The following is a 22,130-nucleotide window of genomic DNA, read 5'->3' on the forward strand; positions in this document are numbered from 1 at the left end:
TTCTCTAAAGGGCCGTCTTAGAAAAGTACTAGGCAAGATGGTTTCAAAACTAAGTTATATTCTGATCACCCAGACTTAAACCAGTTTTGATCCAGGATACTTAACTAATCAAAACCATTTCCACCAGAATAATCAGGGATAAAATAAGGCAAAAAGTAGTCATGGACAACCCCAAATCCAGACTAAATGATAAAAACCGAAGTAGAACATTAAGAAATACTTACAACTTGGTATGAAAAGGACCTAATGTGTATACCTTATGTAGTAAATTGCATCCAATATTTAGGAATACAGTGGCCATTTTCCACCGTGAAACCACTAATAGTGAAATTTATTGAATGCTTACCATGCTCTGCTTGGCACACATGTTATCAGATTTAATTCTCACAAACCCCCCCGGGATGGATACTGTTTTATTGATTTTTTAGCCCCCGTTTTACAGATGAGAAAAGCGGTCTAAGGTATATAACCTGGCCAAGGCCACAGAGCTCGTAGGACTGAGCCAGAATTTAAACACAAGCATTCTAGCTTTAGAGCGGTGCCTTTGCACACTGGGTTTTACTGCTAGTAGGGGAAAATGCTACACATGTCTCACGTATGTTTAACTGTTTAGGAATGGCCTGACAGAAGACTGCCCAGTGGTTATCATGCTCTTAACTGACCTTTTCTTTCTTTCAATATCTCATCAAGACGCATCCCCACTGGGGGCTTCCTCACTACCTGACTTCTCATCCCTTGAATGTACAGGATTGCCTCCACAGCCACTTTAGAACTCCTCTAGCCACTTTAGAACTGCCTTTCCCGCAGCCATGCCTCCCATGCTGAGCGGTGCTGGCAGCGCCAGTGGGCACCGTCCCCTCAGGCTTGCTCATCTGCGTGGTGGGGAGTGTGTGGGGGAGGCCTCCCGTGTTGCTGTAGGCAATTGAGTGTCTGTTAGTTACCTTCACCCAAGCAGTAACTGCCTTCTACTGTACAAGTATTTCCCAGATTCATAGAAACTTACTTAAAAAAAAAACAAAACCAACAATTCAAGGTCAAGTATTTCTTTTAACCTTGGCTAATTGACAGTTGACTGTAAATTACTTTCTTGAGAGAACAGCTTTTTATGACACTGGGTTAACCTCAGTGACTCTGTTAGGGAGGTGACAGGTTGTAAAACCTTGATATTCTTTGTACTGATTATGCTGAAGGACATTATGGTTTTATACTTTTGCATGTGGATGTTCTCTTAACTGTTCAATCTATCATTTTTGTCACAAGTTTGTTGGTGTGATAGCTTAGAGACACACCTCTTCATTTTCCCTTGCAGGACTTCCTGTCCACTTAATTTTGGTGACAGGGGAGTAGTAGCATTCCTAGATCAGCAATATTCAGATTATTAGGGTGGCCTGTGTACTTACTTGAGCTGTGTTTTAAGCATTTTTTCCTAACACTGGTACCTAAAAGTGTCTGGCAGATAACAGGTGCTTGAGAAATTTTTGCTGTACATGGTTTCATCCAGCATTTTTTTCTCTCCCAATTCTTGTCCTAATCTTTTGGTGACAATAACAGTAGTAGTACTTAGAACACTGATTCACTGTTGGGGATCATTATAGGCTTATGTTATTTCTTCCACGGTTTTAGAGGTCAGAGTAAGAGCCCTACAAATCACTTAGTGGCTGTATTTAAAACTGATTCTGTTACATTCCATAGTACCTTTCAGCTGCAGAAAGAAAAAGAGAAAAAAATACTTGAAGAGCATACGATTCCATTAAATAAAATACAGACTTTGTACTTGGGCCCAGTTCTTCTCTTTCTCCTTTAACTTTCTTATAGATGGTTTTATTAAAGTATGGTTGACATGCAGCAAGCTGTATATATTTAAAGCATACAGTTTGATAAGTTTTAAAACCCAAAGCCATCAACACAAGCAAGATACTGAACATACCCATCACCCCTGAGGTTCCTTATGCGCTTACTAATCCCTCCCGCTAGCCCCTTTCAACCCACCCATCTCTAGGTGACCCTGACCTGCTCGCTCTCTGTAGATGAATGTGCATTTTCTAGAGTATTATGTATAGAGAGTCATGTAGTCTATATTCTTTCACATCTGGCTTCTTGCCATCACATAATTCTCCTGAGGCTTATCCATGCTTATTTACTCCTTTTTAGACCTGAGCAGAGTTCCATTGTGTGGATATACAGTTAGCTGTTCAGCTCTATCATTTGCTAGTGTTGTGACCTCCAACAACTTAATCTGTGTAAGCCTTAATTTCCTAATTTGTAAATTGGGAATGTTGTCACCTACATCACAGGATCATTGTGAAACTAATACAGATTATTGATGGAAAACTCACACTAAAATACCAGGCACAGAGAAAAAGAGCTCAATTGGTGGCGACTGCTGTTGTTTGTTTATGCGTCAACTTAGTATTTTTAGACTTAGTTGACCTTGAAACCCCTTTTTACTTAATGTCTTATAATATCTTAGTGCCACGGTCATTTGCTCTGACACATGAGATGGATTGCTGTTACTTTAAGCCTAATTTGCAAGTCATGCTTTCAAATAGGGACCATTATCCACTTGGAAGTACCTTACTGAACTGCAGGTGTAGTGCCTGGTTCACAGCCATCAGTCTCTAGAACAGTGGTTCGGTGTATATGAAAATCATCCAGTACACTCATGAATATGTACACCTCCAGACCTCATTTCGAGAGAGTCTGATAGTCGTAGAGCTTGGGCATCTACATCTTTAATAAGCTGCCGTGTTGCTGTTTTGATATCAGTAAGACCCGTTTCTGAGAAGCGCTGCTAGAGAAGTTAATGGCTTGCACAGTTCTTAGTGTATGATGGCAGATGTCACAGTGTCTGTGCTGGCACCTTGCTGTTTTGAGGGGCCACCATGTACACATTTTTCCCAAGTGTTATTCTTTACTTACGCCTTGATTCAGCAAATATTTACTGAGCAGCTGGTGTGTGCCAGGCATTGAGCTGGTTGCTAGGAAGACACGTATAAATAAAACTGGATCCCTATCCCTATAGAGTGTCTTGACAGCAGAGAAATCCTGCCACATATGTAATTATTTTTTTGGAGTCACCAAACTATGGAAATCCCCAAAAGGCCTCAGTACTAAAAGCATTTGCAAACTGCTCGCTTGAAACACCAGTCTGCGTTTCAGCTCCAATTGTAAAGGCTGGGGGTTTGTTGTTTTTCTTTTTAAAGAGTTTTAGCTCCTAAGGAGCTTTGAAATGCTTTTTGTTGTTGTTATTTGGTTAATCGGCATAACATTAAAAAGACAGCTTAACATTAAAAATAATCTGTGCTTAGATGTGAAATCTGGAGGCTTGTGAAGGCCTGAGCGTGTTCTAGTTGACACGGACTAGCCTGTTTCTTTTCTGAAACACAGACACAAGGTGTGCACCTGGCCTGAATGGAGTTTCAGGAGGACACCGTGAACTAGTGTCCTGCTTATTTTGTTTCCTGAGATAAATGATGAAAGGTGGCAAAGCCATTCCCTAAGCAGTGATTGCAACAACACAGGATGAGGCTGGGCCGCTTGGATTGTGTGAAACCAAAGCCAAAGCTGATTAAGGAGAAATCTCTTGGGTGCTGGGATGGGAAAGCGGCTTCTGCCCGTCTTTATCTTGGTGTAATATCCCTGCCCATTAGAGAAAGCAGATACTGACCTAACAGGCTTTCTGGCTGAGCTGAGCAAAACCTATGTTTAAAGGCAAGCTTATAATTTGTTTTTAGCTTTTATGCAGGAACTTTTAATTGTCTTCTTTCTTTATTCCTAGCCATGTCGCTGCTTTTAATTAAGTGTGTATATAGCAAAGTGAATCTTTGACTAGAATTAGGAGATAACTTCTACTATTGATTTCCTTGCTGTTTGATCCAGTTTTCACCTGAAGTTCTAGAAAGACTCCCAAAGCTTAAGACTTAGGAGCTTTTTTTTTTTTTTTTCAACTTTGTTTCAGAGGCAAACAAGCCTCTTCTCCTGTATGAATCTGATGTTTCCGACCACGTCACTGCTTTGGAGAGTTGTCACAAAGTGCAGGTCTGTGTTTTGTGGACTATGTTCACTGACAGGATAGGGTAACCCTGTTGAGAAGTGAGCTAATAGGGTTCATTTTATAGGTCTATGAGAAATGGAAGTAAGTTGTTTTTCCATATCTTCTCTCTGCTAATTATGTCATCTAACATATGCAACCATTGATAGAAAGGCTATTGGTTTTATGGCAAGAGAATTTCGTTCAGTTAAATATTTATGAAGCACCTACCAGTGTACCTGTCTATGTACAAATCTCCAGGACCAGGAGGAATGGTGTCAATTGTCCAGATAGGACCCAGTGTTCAACTTGACGTTGACCGTAGCAGGTCCAGGAGAGTGCAGTGTAAGTGGATTCGGTTACACTCAAAATCTGAGGTGGCAACTAGTGAAAGGGGTGCTAAGTCAGTAGAGTAAGCTCCACTGACCTACTCCACTGACTTACCATTTCCTCCCAGGTACGCTGCTTACTGGCCATGAGATCTCACCTCTCTGACTTTCATTTAAGTAGTCGTTGTAATGGGCGCCTGCATGGCTCAGTTGGTTGGGCGTCTGCCTTCGGCTCAGGTCATGATGCAGGCTCCCGGCATGGCGTCCCGCATTGGGCGCCCTGCTCGATGGTTGAGTCTGCTTCTCCCTCTGATCATGCCCCTTCTCATGCTCCCTCTGTTTCTCATATTCTCTGTCTCTCAAATGCATAAATAAAATCTTAAAAAAAAAAAAAGAGTAAAAGTAGCCCTGGTAATAACGCCTCGTAGGACCGACGGGAGGAGTTCCATAGATGGCACGGACACAGTGTCTGGGATGGCATTCGGCTCTTCCGGTCTGGGTCACGAGGGCCATTGGCTGGCCCTCGGCATTCAGGGAAGGTGTGAACGCATAAGAACACAGCATAACTCAAACGAATCCAAAGGCAGTAGGCAGACAGTTGGGAAAATAAGTAAATCCAAAGACCTTAGTATAAGGCAAAGATTAAATTTTTAAAGGAAAGGAAATTGTCCCATCTTTAAGTATATTGACCTATAGTTCATTCATAAATCAAAGTCCGTTGATCACACGTGTGACCATAATTTGATATGAATTTACCGAAGTACCTTTAACTCTAAGAATCAAAGGAATTCCAAATGTTTGCTTAAAGAGCCAAACTCTGTTTTGGGCTGACATCTTATGTAGCAGTCAGTGACCCTCAGCCTGCCGCAATATGGGACGCCCTCTGTTTAGGCAGATGGGCTATTTCAGAAAAGGGCTCACTGCACGGAGGAGCCCCAGGCAGTTTAGGGGGCTGATGGAATAACAGTTAAAACACTCGCTCTGGTGCCAGGTCCCCAGTAGGTTCTGGAAGAAAGAGCAAAGAGCAGGGCTGTCCAGGCAGCTGACTGCTCCCTCCTGGCCCTTTCATCAGCTCACCCCTGCTCCCCTTCCCAGATGGTCACACCCTGGCGTCACTGCTGAGCAATGAAGTTAACAAATGTTTTAATTTCACTGCTGAGCAGTTCAGCAGAGGAGGAGACAGCAGAGAGGATAATGAGAAGCGTATCAGACGCCTCTGTGGATGAAAGCGTCCCTTCCCCACCGGCTCAGATGATGCTGCCAGACAGATTGGGTCCTGCGAGACGTGGATTCGCGATGCTCAGAGCTTCGGGAGAAAGCACACTGGTGTAGGGCAGACGAAGATGGCTAAATGCTGTATCCGTTAAGATGCATTGAAGAAAAGGAGGAAGGAAATGAGAAATAAAGAGAGAAAAACCTATTTACTGACGGCATTAGCATTGAGAGGGTCTATATTAGGTATCTCTTGCCGCATAACAATTACTCTTAACATTTAGCAGTTTGAAAGCACACACAGTTTTTACCATCTCTGTGGGTCAGGAACCTAGGCATCCTTTGCTGAGTCCCTGGCTCAGGGTCCCTGGCAGGTCTGTAGTCAGGGTGTGTATTATTAGCCAAGGCCACAGACAGCTCAGGACGCGGTGGGGCAGGGCGAGGGATGGCCCCTTCCCAGTACACTCGTGTGACTGTTGGCAGGGTTCCGAAGATTCACTTCCAAGCTCACTCACTGAGTATTGGCTGGAGACATTCCCTGCCACGTGGGCCTCTCTGTAGGGCAGCTCACAACATGGCAGCCTGCTTCCAGAGTGAAGGCAGAGAATGCCCCCGCAGACAAGAAGGAAGTCACGGTGACGGAGCCTCCGAAGTGCCCCCCATTACTCATGCCATGTTCTTTCCCTTGGAAGCACGACATCAGGTGCAGCCCAATGGCATGAATGCCTGGTGGCAGGGTTGTTGTGAAGTATTTAGAGGCCGCCTACCACAGGTCCCTGCTGCTGTCAGGGCAAAGGCACTCCTTAACAAGATTTTAGGCCAACTAACAAGAGCATGGAAGGTTCAATAAAGGCGACTGAAAACCATTCAATGGAGCTTTCAGCTTTCAATGGAGCTTTCAGCAGAGTATTTCATTTGTTTATTATTTTCCAAACTGGAGACAAGATGAGTTACTCAGGTTCATGGAAGTTACTTAATACAGATTCCTAAACTGGGCTTTATCTGAATTTATTTTTGTACATGACTAAAAATCATAAGAAGCTTTTTTTTTTTTTAAGTTTACCTTGGCTTTATATGTCATGTCCATTCTGCGATCAGGAAGCACGCTCAAGCAAAGCCAAGAAACACAGTCTAACTCGTTCCTAATTCCTGTTTCTTTGGGAGGAGGAGAGAAAGATAAAAATCTCTCTGAACAAAAATTTTAAACCTGTAATTACTACCAGAATTTATAAGAACTGCCTACCTGAACTTTGCAAGTATAGATATTCATGAGATCCTTTCATGTTTTGGGTGTGTGTGTGTGTGTGTGTGTGTGTGCAGAAAACCATAACTTTTCGCTTTCTTGTGAGGAAGCTCTTCTTTTACAGTATTGACACTAAAAAACATCAAAGGTAGGTTGTAGTTTTGCCAAGTAGAAATATAAAGGCTGTGCACATGAAATTAACTTTTAGTTCTAGATTTTTTAAAAATAAATTCCTTATTGCTAAAACAGAAATTTTGACCCTTCCGTCCAGTCAGCGTTCCTCCCGCTAATTTTGTTTATTTCACCACTGGAGTGGCTGGTATTCTAGTACTTCCAGGTTGAAAGAGTCCAGATGGCGGCATGTAGTGCCGAGACCTCTGGAGGATAAGGCATTTCTAGTAGAAACTGTGTGGCTCTAGATTTAAATAGAAAGCTGAAGATTGGGGAGCTAGTTTTCAGGGTTATTGGCCTAGAGGTTATATGAAAGCTGCATATGTAAGGGCTTTTCCAAAGGGAGAGCATACAGGAGAACAAAGTTGGGATCAGTTTTCGGGACTGCTTATGGGTAGGGATTTGGAAGGAGAATCAGTGAGGAAGGCTGAGCAGGAGGGATCAGAAAGGCGGGTGCTTATCCATCTCGAATGCTTTAGTGTTCTGAAGGCAGAGGAGCCGTGATACAGAAGCCGTCGGGATGCCAAATACCAGGAAAGGCCAAAGAGGGCCTCACTCGCCAGATCCAAGGAGCACGGGGTTCTTGTGGCTGGTTGATCTCTTTTTCCGGTTGCTTGTGTCCCCAGACTATCATGGGATGTCTTGAGGGTGAAGAAGGACACTCAGCATTCCAGAGAATCCTGGATAAAGTCAGAGATGAGAGCTTGGACGTTCAGACTGTTGTGTCACTGTTGAGGCTGTGCCAAGATTCCAATCCCGCAGTAAAGAGAGCATTGTTAGACGGAAAGGTGAAAGGTGTGGATGCAGTGCGGCCAGAAGGTAGGAGAAAACCCCGTCCACCTGAGTGGCTTGAGTTTTATTCTGGAAAGATGCTGTCAGGTTTGCTCCAGTGATACATTTCCTCAGCGGCTTAGTTATCGTTCAGTGATTTTCACATCAGTTTTACACATAATTCCAGAAGCTGGTGATGACAAATATACAGCCTGAATTTGAGTCTACATTTCAGGCCCCTAGTTAACTAGTCTGACTCCTTGAAGTAGAAGACCATCCGTGTTCTCCTGCCCTTCACAAGCCACACATCCCAGTCAGTGTTTTGAGTGCCCAGGGCAGACTGGTTTGCCGGCAGCACCGATGGCTGCAGTTCTCTCGTTTGGGTTAGGTACAAAGCAGTGGCCTTGCCAAGCAGAAGTTAACCTCTGGCTGGCTCTGCGGCTTTGTGTTTCGACAGATAAATGAAACATTTTTTCCTTTCATAGAGTTTAAACAGAATAATAAAGTATTTTCCTCTCCAAAAAGAGATTCTGCATTCGGGTGCTCAAAATAGGCTGAGAATCACTTTACTATTCTGTTAGATCTCTCTTGACAAACCATGCTGTCATTTTCTTCAAATTGACTAGCTTCTCCTGTGCATCTCTCTGTCTCTTTCCCCCCGCCCCGCCCCAGGGAGCACAGAGGAGGAAAAGACCTTGTCTGCTCTGTTACTAGAACACAAAGAGGACCTGATCCAGGGTGTCACACAGCTGAGACCTATCCTGGAGTTCCTGGAAACAGCCACGGAGGAATTCCTGCCTGACACTGAGAAAAGGGTAACTGTGGGATCGAGCACCTCTTCTTCCCTCCTGAGTTTATGTAGCCCTTTTTTTAACCTCTTTTGTGGCACATAGCACTTCTTCCCTTGCAGTGTTTTTGTACCTACTGCATAGCAAGCACCCAGAAATTCACATTCTTGAACATGTCTCTTTGTGCCCCTGGCAGCAGCTGGCTGAGGGACTCACACACTGTCCTACGATGAAATGTTTGGATACGTGGATGGGTGGATAGTCCTGCTCCCACCTGGTGGGCTGCTAATAGGAAACTGTTGCTCCAAGAGTGAAAACGTTTAGACACAGTTGTAATTATAATTTTGACTCTTTTCTTCTTTATAGAAACGATACACTGTTCACCTGTAGGAATAATTGGGGAAGTGAGCAAAAAAACCCAATTATAATCCCTCACCATCTCACCACTCAGAGATGATCACAGCTAACATTTTGGAGCACATGCTCCCACTTTTTCTCATTTGAGTCATCCTGGGATAGGCTTATACAGAGTACCTTTGGGTTTGTTATTTAATGCATTGTGAATACATTTCCATACTATAATAATGGATTTTGGTAGCTGCATTGTGTTTTATGTAATGAACACACCATGATTCATTGATTGTTGTTGCACATGTGTTTCCAATTTTTTGCCGTGGTAAATGATGTAGAGAACATCCTTGCACACAGATCTTTGCATACTTCTCAAACTCTTTCCTTCGAGTAATTTTCTAAGAAGTAGGATTTTGGAATAGAGAGTATGAAGTTTTTCAGGTGTTTGCTATATATTGCCAAATTGCCCTTCAGAAAGGTTGTACCAATTTACTCTCCCACCAGCCATCTACTAAAATCCTCATAAAACTGCTGGCATGACTTCTCAAGTCAACTAGATAACTGTATTTGTTGGTGTTATTGATTTCAACTTTGTGCTAAAAATATTTTTATATCTGGAAGGAAGGAATAGGGACAGAGAACTTCTGTGGCATCAATTCTTAAAACTCTGGGAAGTGGCTTACAGGTCTGGGAAGAGAAAATGTTTAGAAAGCAGTGGTAGGATCGCTGCATGGATCAGTAGTGAAGACTGGATTCTGAATTCTTTTTTTCTCAGTGGTCATAAACTCTAGTTTTTTCATATAAAATGGGAACAATCCTTAATCTTAAAATTATACTTTATAAATTACGTGTTCCCAAAATTATAACTCCTTTGAATTTCCTTAGGGAAAGATAATATACAAAATAAGATTAAGCTTCCTTCAGCTTAAGACTGAATTTAATTTTAGGCACTCAGTTTAAGTAAGTTGCTTGTAGCTCTAGAAGTACCTGATTCCCTGTTTAGGGATTTCATTCGATTACTCATTCAAACCTTTTCCTTATTAGCTAGATTGAATGTGTCCTTTGAACTGTTTCATTATCTTGGTAAAACAGCATTTATAGGAAGAGCCCAGACTCAGCCTCATTCTCTGCACCAAGACAGACCACACACTGTCATTTTCCTCTGTCACTTTCAGTTTACTTGACAGAAAGGACTAAAGCAGAAGAACCTAAATTAGTTATAAATCACAGAAACACCTCTTGGAATGGGGTTCTACCAGAGCTTCATTAGCTACTTCTTGTGAAAATTGAAGCCAAACAATAAAGCAGGAACGTAGAGGTGAATGTTGATCAAGTGGCCACAGTGTGTGGCCATCACGTGGAACTTACACTTGGGCCTTTTATTTATTTTATTTTCATTTTTATTTTTTTAAGAGTTTATTATTTATTTGACAGAGAGATATAGCAAGAGAGGGAACACAGCAGGGGGAGTGGGAGAGGTAGAAGCAGGCTACCCCCACAGCAGGGAGCCCACTGCGGGGCTCAGTCCCAGGACCCCAGGATTATGACCTGAGCTAAAGACAGATGCTGAACGACTGAGCCCAGGCACCCCGCACTTGGGCCTTTTAGAACTCTCTCCTGTTACAGGATGATGCTAATCGAGGCACCACGGCCCCTGTGTATACATACCTGGGTTCTGTAAGAAATGGTAAATAGATGTGTCTTTACTTCAGGATTGGAAACGTACAACAATAGCAATTGCGACAGTCGTTAATTTACTGCTTACTGTGTGCTGAGCAGTGTGCTGAGGACCTTTTAAACATTAATTTCTGCCCTCACATCAGCTCAATGAAGGCACAGATAGTACCCTCATTTTAAAGATGAGGATACAGATCCTCAGGAAGGTGAAGCAGCTTACCCAAAGACGCAGCTGCTGGGCGCCTGTGCTAGAGCTCAGACATGGACACACGGCACATTCTCTTACCGCTGTACATACAGCTGCCTAAGGATATCAGTACCCACTGTCATTTAAAGATCACGAATGTCCTAGACATTATGTCAGGCTCTACAAATAGCAGCTTCACTTTAGAGACTCCTCATAACAAGTGTGCAAGCATTGGTATTGTTCTCTGCTTTCGCAGATGAGGAAGATACGGTTCAAAGAACAGAAGAACTCACCCAAGGTCATGCCGGCTATACATTTTAGGACTGGGTTTCCTATTAGGCCTGTCTGGCTTTAAGGCCCCTACCCACTGTTGACAGTACATGGCTGCCTCATTGTGTATCAGGTCATTGCTTAGGAACAAAGAGATAGCACTGAAATCAGAGTGGTTTTCAGATACAGGCACTTGAATTTTAAATTATGATTCATTTAATAGGAATCTAGTTATATTAGATATTAAACAAAGAGAATGACTGTGTTCTGTACTGATGAATATGACAGCTTAATATATAATGTATGTGTTCCTTTCATATATGTAATATAGATATTCCTTTCATATACATAAAACTAATTTGGTTTTAAAGCTAAATTTATTTTTAAATGGGAGTTAATTTGATAATGGCATCCTCTGGCATGCTTCTGGGACTGATCTGCTTGACTGCTCCTGAAAGCGGGTATTTTTCTGAAGGAGAGCTCAAAATTCGGTTACTAGGAGTCTGTAGATTATGTGTGTTGAAATAATCTCGCATGTTATAGGCATCATAAGAGCCAAGTTACACATAGTGAGTTGTAGTCCATTAGGAAATAGTTCTATTGTAATAGGAAAATCTCTTTAAAATAACAGTCATGGGTTTTATCCTTCACCCTCTTGCTGGAGCCCTGTGCCCTTCTGACTCCGGCACACCAAGGAAGAACGAGGTGGGGTGGGAGCGGGGGATGGTGACTGGAGCCGCGTATGTGGCACTGATGAGAGAGATCGAAGATACAGAATCTGCAAGAAAAATTATCCAGACATGCACTTTAAGTCTGTTATTTTGGTGGCCATGGACTAATGTGTAAATTACCTGGGCATTCAAATTGCTATGAAAAGGTTTGAATGAGTAGGAGGAAGTAAAATAACGGAATTGGCCTGCAGTGGTAACCTCTTACCACTATCACGTAGTTATCGAACAGTCTAAAACCGCTGTAGCTGTACTCGTTAGTTGCCTGCCTGTTTCTCAGTTTCCTAAACAAACCCAGTCTGAAGATGCCGGTGAGAGTTGGGCTCCCGGCGCTGCCATGTGGGCTTCCTGTAAGAATCTTCTCACTAAATGCAAATGGTGGGGGTGGGGGGCAGGGGGACAAGGAGTCTACTCAGACCTCCAGTTGAGGAGGGGGGATTTTCACAGAGCTGTTCGGTTTGGAGAAAACGTGGGCCTTTTACCACAGCACAAGGAAGTGACTCTGGGAAGAGCAGTGCTGGAGACCTCAGAGGAGGACCCGGGGACAGGCGCCTTGTGCTGCCGTCTCGCTGGGTTCACCGGCCACGTGTCAGATGCACTTGGAAGTGCCAGTAACTGCTGTCTGCCTGATTGCTCGCCACTGCAGGTGATCATGAATTGCTGCGAGGGCGGAACACCCAAGGAGACGATGGAAAAGCTGCTGCACAGAATGTCTGAAGACAGGACTGTGACTGCAGAGAGTTTGGTAAAGCTCCTTCAGGCTGTGAAACCTGCGTCTCCGAACTTGGGCCTTCTGCTGGAAAATTTGCAGAGATTAGCCACCTCGCAGGGCACCGCAGGTATCCGTTAATTGTCAGCTCTCTGGACTGGAATCTCTCCCACAGAAAATTAGAGCTTAAACACCCTTTGGGCACCATGCTGGGGAGATGAGGTGATGCTTAGAGACGCCCTAGTGCCGCAGAAACCAGCGATTGTCCGTAGTTCTGGAGTTGAGATCGGAGATCTGAGCACGGCTCTTGCTGGTCAGGCGTCCTCATGATGTTCCTGCGGTTCAGGGTTTGTGAAGGTGTGGCTGTCCCACGGCTGGCCCCCAACCCCCCAGGAATGCCAAGGAGCAGGCCGACTCACAGAGCGCGTGGCTTGGACATGTTAAATCCAAGCAGCAAAGACGCCGATCTTGATTTTCCCACTCCCGTGCAAGTACTGGTTCATTCTGGCAGGCGCCAGAATTACACACCTCTCGTGTGCATTCAGTCCGGGGCAGTGAGTCCCTGTCCCAGTCCTTCGAAAAATGTGCCAAGTCTAGCCAGTTCTCCTTTATCCCAGAGCCCTTGAGACCAACGTGGTTTTCAGAAAAGGGGTAGTTGGAAAAGGAAACAACTTTCTTCTAGCTTTTAGAAACAATGAATATCTATACAAACTTGAACAGTTTACAAAATAAAGAAGAAAACAACCTCCAGCTTTCCCAACTTGATTATGTCCGTACTGGGGCATTAACATATTTGTCACATTATTTTTCCCATGTTGAGATATTCTACTGTATTTTATAATTTTATAATTTCCTTCATTTAACAGTATAACATAAACATTCCGCCCCACATTTCAGGAAACGCTCTATAACCCTGTATTTTGAAGGCTCTGTAGTTTTCCATCACAAGGGCGCATATTGTGTAAGACTCCTGCCCTGTTTAGGGGCACATGGGGTGTAACGCTTAGGCTGTCAAGACCACCTGGGTTTGCATCCTGATTATTTTGTAGATGTGTGACGCTGAGCCTAGGGACCCTAACCCTTCTGAACCTCGTTTTTTCCTGCGATGGGGGTGTGAATGATACCATCACATTCATTCTTGTGGCTCCTGGGAGTCAGTATATGTACAACAGTTCGCAAATTATAGGTCCTTGGTAAACATTAGGTGTTCTCTCCCTCCTCCTCATCACAGGTAACGCAGTGGCAAATATCTTCACACACAGATTTTTTTTGCCTCCAGAGCATTTCGTAAGGCCTGATTCCCAGAAGCAGGGCGAACTGGGCCAAAGAGGAGAATACGTTTTTAAATATTTGTAAAACTAAAGGAAATGCATGATAGTTTCTATTTTTCGTCCTTTGAAATTAAGTGTGACCTTTTAAAAGAGAGTCCCTAACAGATCGACTCAAAGGGCATGAAGAACGACAGGTCAGTCTCCCTACTGGAGTCTCAACTGAACGTCTGCTAGTATTTTGGATTGCCACATGGGTCCTTAACCTCAGGCTCGAGGAGTAACACCCCTTGAATCTGCGTGTCTATGAGTCTCTTACAAGCACGCCTTCTAATTACCTCCCTGTTGAGCTATCACTGGCTTCTACTGCTGGGCACTGGCTTTCAAAGTGTGAGAGGTTTTGCGACCCTGAAGCACCAAGTGATTAAGGGTAGACCAGAGGAGATCTGAACACACATGTATGAGGCCCCAAGCCGGGAGCCAAACTTGCCTTCCAGAGGAGACAGAGCTCTTGTGTGATAATCCTCTTTCTCTGTCATTTGTAACTCCCCTACTCCTCTGTAGCAAAAGCCCGTAAAGACATTTTGTTATAGCAAACATTATTGTTTTGCTAATATCCTTGCAGTCCAAGCAAGCCCTGATGATTATGGGACCGAGCTTTTGAGACGGTATCATGAAAACCTCTCGGAGATTTTCACAGACAACCAGATATTACTAAAAATGATCTCACACGTGAAGGGTTTAGCCTGTGGAGAAAGAGAGGTAAGAGAAAAAGGGGGAGGGGAGGGGGGTTGGGTAAAATGGGAAAAGGAAAAAAGATGGACATATATACATACTTTAAAACTATACCTAGGGGGGTTGCCTGGGTGGCTCAGTGGGTTAAAGCCTCTGCCTTCGGCTCATGTCATGATCCCAGGGTCCTGGGATCGAGCCCCACATCGGGCTCTCTGCTCAGCAGGGAGCTTACCTCCCCCTTCTCTCTCTGCCTGTCTCTCTGTCTACCTGTGATCCCTGTCTGTCAAATAAATAAATAAAATTAAAAAAAAAAAAACTATACCTGTATTTAACATAAATATATACACACAGCCATGTTGAAAAATGCTAAGAGGTCCATAGAGAAGGAAAAACAAGGTGATTTGCTTTCTAGGGCAGAGTCATAAGTCGGAGGTTTTAATTTCTGCAGGAATAAGAAAGGCATTCAAAGGGCAGTGTGAAGAGCTTTGGCAGGTACAAAAGTCTCCGGTTGAGAGGTGAAGGGTGCTGAGAAACCCCTCCCCAGAAGTATGTCCGCTGTGGCCCAGAACTCAGGCTCACTGCTCTGCAGCTGGGCTGGCAGCTAGAGGGTCCCTAATGTGTATTTTTGTGCCACATCTTGAAGGTCATGGAGAAGCTCGTGAAACGTGACTCTGGCTCGGGTGGTTTCAGTTCTCTGATGTCAGCAGTTCTAGAAAAGCAGACTCTCTCTGCAATGGCCATTTGGCAAGTGCTGCTGGTGGCTCAGGAGACCAAGACCTGCCCGCTGAACCTGCTGATGGAGGAAATACGGAGAGAGCCTGGTGCCGATGCCTTCTTCCGGGCAGGTAGGCCCCCCGGTCTCTTGTCAGAGCCTTGTCCCTGCTGGAGAGTAGCAGTGACTCTCCTGGTCCCTGGAGCAGCAGCCCCAGGAGCTCTCATGGTCATTTTCCACATCCCTACCACTGCAAGTAAGGGCTGGCAGTTTTGTTTGAGGACACGGGAGTTTGTGAACCTCGTAAAATAAAATACGCAGTAACTATGCTAAGCTGATATTAATTACATGCTAAGTATAGCACCGTTTGTCGTTTTTCCCACTCCCAGCTCTGGGAAGGATCGGTGAAGTGTATTCTCACTCTTCACAGTCAGAAAAGGTGAAGGAAAAATGGTGCTCATGGTTTCACTCATGAGTTTTCAATCCCCCTTTCTTTCAGTGGCCAACCCAGAAAGTGCAGCTTTGGAAGCCATCCTGAGGCATCGCAGACTGATCCTAGAGGCCATCCAGCAAGGGACGGGAGTCAAGGGCCTTACCGTGGAGGAGGAGCTGCTGGCAGAGGCTTTGAAGGAGGTGCGGTGGGGGAAAAGCCTATTGTTCCAGAGAGTTCTACCAGGCTCATGCCTGGGATGGTCTCATTCCTGAGGGAGGCACTGGATTCTGCAGAGTGCATATTGCACGCCGAGCTCCGTGCTGAGCCAACATTTCTTTGTTGTTTAATTCTCTCAGCCCTGCTTGGCAGGGGATGTCACCCACAGTTTACAGAATAGGGACTCAGGCTCTAAGGGGTCTGGTAACAGTTCTAGGATGCTCCAGCTGGTCAGAGCGGAAGCGGGGGTTTGAACCCAGGCTCATGTGGCTCAAACTTAGATGTATTTCATTTACCTGAACCTAGGTAAACTCAAAGGGAACCATGATAACTGTTCCCTAACACGTTTTATGGAGTAACTGCTTTCAGAGGAAGAAAAGTAAAATTGGTCTGGCATCTAGGAAGAGCCAAGACAAACATAGCTAGAACAAAGCTTTTGCCCATATGGGGTATCACGTAGTGCCAGCTCATTTTCTGTAAGGCTTTTCAGTGTGGCCAGCATCCCAGAAAAACCAGGTGGGGACTTGGGTGGGGGGATTCATGGATGTCCAGCTCAGGATCATGGGCATCTCGAGTGGGAAAGAATTATAAGGGGGTTAAATTAAACTACAGGTTCCCCCGTATGTGCCTTTTAATCCAGGTAGGCGTGGAAGGTGTGCCGAAGGGCAGGTTTCTAGCACTGTCCACACAGGTGACAGCCCCACCGTGGTCTGACTCTCAAATGAAGACGGTGGCACGGATTTCTGCGGGCCTTCCGAGCCGGACGCATCTGCGAGACTCTATCCGGCACGCCTCGCGCTCTAGCGACGGAGCTCTTGTAGTTGATGAGTTTGAGCCTCACTAATGAGCCTCGGGCCTACCTCCAGGGACATCAGGTTTATTTAGATAGACTTGAAAAGAGCAGAAATAAAATGTCTTCCCAAAAGAAACTTCCATTTGGCCATCTGTGGATGGTTTCGCTTTATTTTCTTAGTGTACGGACTCTTTCTGCTGATCGCGCTAACATTCTGAAAGAGGATGGCTTTGAAATAAAATTCTTGGCCTCTTTAAAGCCCCTATTTGAACCTTCTTTAAAAAGCCGAGTTTTTTTTTTTTCCATGAAAGAAAATGTTTAAAAGGGTACATCTAAGTGTCTAAAAATGTGAAGCCACTGATCATGCAGAATTACTTCCAGACACTGTGACAATTACATATTATGAGAAATTATCTTGATCTTCGCGACAGAGCCACCAACTACCAAATCCTGTAGCTTTCCAAGCTTTTAATACTGAGATCTAGAAAACTTCTTTTTGGAGACTCCTGGCTTCTGAGAAGATGCTTCTTGTAGAAAATGCCCAGCGTTTCCTTGCTCTGGTACCTTTGTTTTTGCACATTTGTCTTGACTTGGGTCTGCCTTTTCTCCTTTTCCTTTCTTAATTTGCCAGTTTCCCTGTTATCTGGAAATGAGTGTTCTCCCTTCCATTCATCACAAGACATGTAAATCTGTTATAAACGGAGTGGTGTCTTCCTCAGATTCGCTTTCTTTCTCCCCTAGTTGAGAACCACGGAGAAAATTGCTGATATTAACCACAAACCTTTGTCTCCTGGTGTTCATTTAGATTCTGAGCATTTCCTCGGAGACGGCGAGCCCTGAAGCTTCCCTGAAAGTAGTGCTGAGCAGAGCCATGGAAAAATCCGTCTCGGCCATTGAAATATGTCACCTCCTATGCACCGTGCACAGATCTTTCCCAGACCTGCAGCCCGTCATGCACGAGTTAGCACACGCTGGTAAGGAACAGAGCGGGGGCTGGGGAGGTGCGCTGGGGGAAAAGCCTGTTGTTAGGCTTTTCCTAACAGGTTGTGTCCGTCCTGCAGAGAAGAGGCAGTAGTTCATAGACGGCTTTGTCCATCGCTGCCTCACTACTTTGAAATGCTCTCAGTACCTGCACAGGTCACAGGCTTAGATCTAAGCCGATGCTGTGGGTGTATATTGGAAAGTGAAGGTGACAGTGGTATCATTCCAGAGTTTTAGAGGGTCCTGCCCTAGTCTGCAGCCTTCTCTAGGAAAGATGAGGAAGCAAAGCAGAAACGCAGAATTTCCAGAGCCGTGCGATTTCTCTCATCTGCAGGCTTCCTTACCCAGGAAAGTGGAGGGAGGGAGAGGTGGAAGGTGAGCACTAAGTGTCACCGCAAAGCCGACAGCAGAGCAGACGAGAAGGTAGCCGAGCCAGCGGAGGAAGGCTGCCAGTCTGGGAAACAGAGCAGTCCAGGAGAGACTGGTTCCTTGCCAGAGAGACAAGAGAAAGACACGTCTGCCTCCTCCGACGCTGCCAAGAAGAGCTTCGTGTGTAAGGCCTGTGACAAAAGCTTCCACTTCTACTGCCGTCTGAAGGTGCATATGAAGCGCTGCCGGGTAGCCAAGAGCAAGCAGGTGCAGTGTAAGGAGTGCAACGAGACCAAGGATTCTAAGAAGGAGCTGGAAAAGCATCAGCTGGAGGCCCATGGTGCAGGAGGAGATCCCGATATCCCAAAGAAGAAGAAGAAGAGGCTGCCGGTGACATGTGACCTCTGTGGGAGAGAGTTTGCCCATGCCTCAGGTACTTCCAAGAAGGCAGAGTGATTTCAGAGGGCGGGAGTTCCGGATATTGTGGTGTGGACTCCAGGCCTTGCCTCTGGTTGTGTGCAGTAAGGGCTACGGATGGGCCTGGGAACCAGAGGGCTCCCACAGAGGCGGGTGGTGTTTTGAGGAAAGCATGAGCTGTGGACTCCGCTCCCCAAGCTTTCCTTTACCCATCTGTTAAATAGGCACCCTGACAGCACCCACTTTCTGGAATTGTTTTAAAGAGTTAACATAGTTAAACACCTTCCTACAGCGCCTGCAGTAGAGTTAGTAAGTGGCGGCGGCTGTTACTTGTAGCAATAACCAGCTAGTTAACGGCCGACTCAGGCTTCCACATACCACTTGTTTCTTGATAATAAATAGGTCACAAACTCTGGGTCGGATAGTCAGAATTGTTTACCCTCGTCCCAGATGTTGGCTAAACCTAATGAAACATAAAACCAAGTTTTGTTTCACTGTCTCTTGGTGGTGGGTCCTATTGAAGAGAGAGAGGGGAGGGGAGGGGAAGGATACACCCAGAACACTCCGTGCCTGATGCAGACAGGAGAGGGACCGAGGTGACTTTCGGAGTACGGGCCAGTGGGCGGATGAGCAGCAGGGCTGAGTGCGGGCCGAGTGCAGGTGGCCTGCTGTGCCTCCTCGTGGGGCCTGGCCCCCTGCAGCGCGGTTATATGTCCTCACGTTGGCGTGGTCACGTTGATGACGTGTATCCCTCTGGCCCCTGGTGTGGCTTCTCTAGGCATGCAGTACCACAAACTGACAGAGCACTTTGACGAGAAGCCTTTCTCCTGTGAAGAGTGTGGGGCCAAGTTCGCGGCCAATTCTACCCTGAAGAACCACCTTCGCCTTCACACGGGGGACCGCCCGTTCATGTGCAAGCACTGCCTCATGACCTTCACCCAGGCTTCCGCCCTGGCCTACCACACCAAGAAGAAGCACTCGGAAGGTAGGGTGCCGAGAGTCTCTTCATTCTTTCTGCCAACTCTCAGTGGGCCACCTGCCCAAAAACCCATTTGGAATGAGGCATGACATGTCTCTCAAGTAGATTAGAAACAAAAAACGGTGCACACTCTGCCTAGAGTGATGACCAGGAGCACACAGGTACATGGGCACGTTAAAAGGCTTATGGTAAGAGTTCGTGAAGAGAGGCTAACTAATGTAGGATTGTGACCTTATAGTTACAGAATTGGCAGAAAACCAGGAGTTCCTCGGGCTTCGAGGTAGAGTTCACGCATGAGACAAACCCTGGCTGAGCACGTGCTGTGGGTCAGACCATGGCCAAGGGATGATGCCGGAGCTGCTGGGCCCCCAGAGCTCACGGGCCAGGGGCTTCTCTGCCGCAGAGACCGAGGCGGTGCAGAGCTGCCGACGCTGGGATAGGGGATAACCCCAGCAAGCCGGAAGGACGGGGAAGGGGTTTCTAGCCTGCTCAGAGCCAGGGAGATGCATAGTCAGAGAGGGCCTCTCAGAGGACTCCCTGCCTTGTTTGGCACATTTATGTGTAAGGGAGAATCCCATCATCGGGCGCCTGGGGGAACTCAGTTGGTGGTGAAACATCTGCCTTCAGCTCGGGGTCAGGATCCCACAGTCCTCGGATCCTGCTCAGCAGGGAGCCTGCTTCTCCCTCTCCCTCTATGTGCGTTCGTGTGCTTTCTCTCACTCTCTCTCTCAAGTAAATAGATAAAACCTTTAAAAAAAAAAAAAAGAAAGAAAGAAAGAAAGTCCCGCCATCATCTCACCTGGATCGTGGTAGGAAGCACCTGCCCTTGCTCTCATCTCCCTAGATGGTGCTCTGGGGACACAGGCCCCAGTGGTCCTTCCGGTGCTAGCCCATAGCCTGTCACTTCTCTGCTCAAAACCTTTTTGCAAAAGCTCTTCACCTCACTCTGTGTAAAATCTGAAGGCCTAACGCCAGCCTGCCAGGCTCCCTGTGACCGGGTCCCCTAAGACCTCCCCTCATACTCCCCTCCCTCGCCCTTGCCCAGTTCTCCCCGACTGCAGCCTCCTTGCAAGGCTCCGGCCCGGGAGGACACCTGCCGGCCCTGCGTTCTTGCCCTTCCCTCCACTCCAAGGCTTTCTTGTCATCCCTCCTCACCTCCTTCAGGTCTTTGTTCACAGCTCTTCCCCACGAGTCCTTTCCCGGCCACCCCGTGTAAAATCTCAGCCCCAGCTCCAGTTCCCCTGCCTCGTTCTCCGCTGTAGGGCTTGTCGCAGGAAATGTTACCTACTTCATTAATTTCTCGTGTTTCTAGTCAGTCTCCCCCGTTAGAATGCAGGCTCCATGAGGTAGAGCTGTTAGTTCCCCATGCCCCCCCAACTGCTGCATCACTGGAATAGTACTTAGCAAGACTCGACCCTCAGTAAACGTTCATTGAGTAAATGAATTTCTACAGCACTATTCCAGGCACCAGGCGTGTGTATACACACCGAGGTGCCATGGAGTTCACTTCCAGTGGTAAGAGAGACCATAAACAAATGTGTAGTGTAAATTCAGATAGTAGTCATTACTAGGAAGAAAAATAAAGCGGGATCATCAGCAGGGTTCGCTATCATCAGAGAAGGCCTCAGAGACGTGAGGCTTGTGTAGGCGAGTGACGTGAGAACTGGAACCGGCGGAAGATTTCGAAGAGCATCCCAAGCGCAGAGACCCTGCCCCCCGCAACTGGAATGAGCCTGACCTATTTGAGACACCGCAAGAGAACTAGAAGGAGCTGAAACAGAGCAGACAAGGAAAGAGCGGTGGGAGAGAAGGCCAGAGAGCTCACCAGAGGCCAGGTGTAGGGCCATAGAGGCCAGGGTCAGGACTTTTTGTTGTTGTTTTAGTTTGTTCTGTTTTTAGGACTTGGGTTTTTATGCAGAGTGGGCTGGTTTCTGTTGCTGCCCTCATGAATTGCCAGACACAGTAGCTAAAATCAAGGCAAATGTATTACCTTGCTACTTTGGAGGTTAAAGAGCCAAAAGAGATTTTAACAAAGGAAGAGTCAAAGTTTTGGTGAGTGTGTTCCTTCTGGAAAGTCTGGGGGAGAACTTGTTCCCCGTTTTCCCAGCTTCTAGAGGTTGTGTGGCTTCTGCAGCTCATGGCCACTCCTTGTTTCCCCCATTGGGCCTCCTCCTTGGACCCTCCTTGCTCTCCCCTCCAAAGAAGCCTTGATGGCATTGGGCCTGCTGGTATAATCCAGGATACTCTTCCCATCTCAGGACCCTTAACTTAATCATATCTGCAGAGCCCCTTTTGCCACATGAGGGAACATGTTCCCAAGTTTCGGGGCGTTAGGTCATGGGCACCCTCAGGGGCCATGATTCTACAGCAGCAAGCCATGGGCCAGCTATAAGCAGAGGAGCAGCAGGAGGTGACTTCTTTGGAGTTAATTTGGAGTTAATTTTGGCCACTCTCGGCAGTCTGTTTTAATAAGAGAAGAGTCATGTTCACAGGGAGGCAGGGCCAGCCAGTCGTCCGGTGTGGAGGTGTCGGGGCTCTCAGCGAGGGCATGCTGGGGGCAGTCATCAAACATTCAGGTTTGGGGTTGTGTTGAAGCAGAAGTGCTAGGACCCATGGTGGGCGGCTGGTTAAGGACGGCTGTGGGGTTTCTGGATGAGCAGCCAAGTGTGTGGCCCTGCCCTTCCCTGCAGTGGACGGAACTGGAGTGCTTGGGGGCTGGTGGCAGGCCATGGGGGTGCCGGGGACGGAGCCTCAGGAGCTC

At 46.2% G+C, this 22,130-nt stretch overlaps 1 protein-coding gene across 5 annotated transcripts in view; it reads left to right on the top strand.

Annotated features, from left to right (window-relative positions):
- Positions 1-22,130, top strand: part of ZBTB40 (zinc finger and BTB domain containing 40) — a 73,970-nt gene that overhangs the window by 38,627 nt on the left and 13,213 nt on the right. For all 5 annotated transcript variants that reach the window (XM_004741236.3, XM_004741231.3, XM_004741235.3 and 2 more), the window contains 9 exons: positions 7,612-7,804; positions 8,429-8,571; positions 12,404-12,596; positions 14,360-14,496; positions 15,113-15,314; positions 15,681-15,814; positions 17,429-17,597; positions 17,939-18,406; positions 19,169-19,375. In XM_004741236.3, the coding sequence (XP_004741293.1) occupies positions 7,612-7,804; positions 8,429-8,571; positions 12,404-12,596; positions 14,360-14,496; positions 15,113-15,314; positions 15,681-15,814; positions 17,429-17,597; positions 17,939-18,406; positions 19,169-19,375 (1,846 nt within the window). The remainder of the gene's footprint in view (positions 1-7,611; positions 7,805-8,428; positions 8,572-12,403; positions 12,597-14,359; positions 14,497-15,112; positions 15,315-15,680; positions 15,815-17,428; positions 17,598-17,938; positions 18,407-19,168; positions 19,376-22,130) is intronic.

Source organism: Mustela putorius, unplaced genomic scaffold, assembly GCF_011764305.1.
Source record: "Mustela putorius furo isolate JIRA1106 unplaced genomic scaffold, ASM1176430v1.1 tig00003853_pilon_pilon_pilon, whole genome shotgun sequence".
Classification (NCBI taxonomy): domain Eukaryota; kingdom Metazoa; phylum Chordata; class Mammalia; order Carnivora; family Mustelidae; genus Mustela; species Mustela putorius.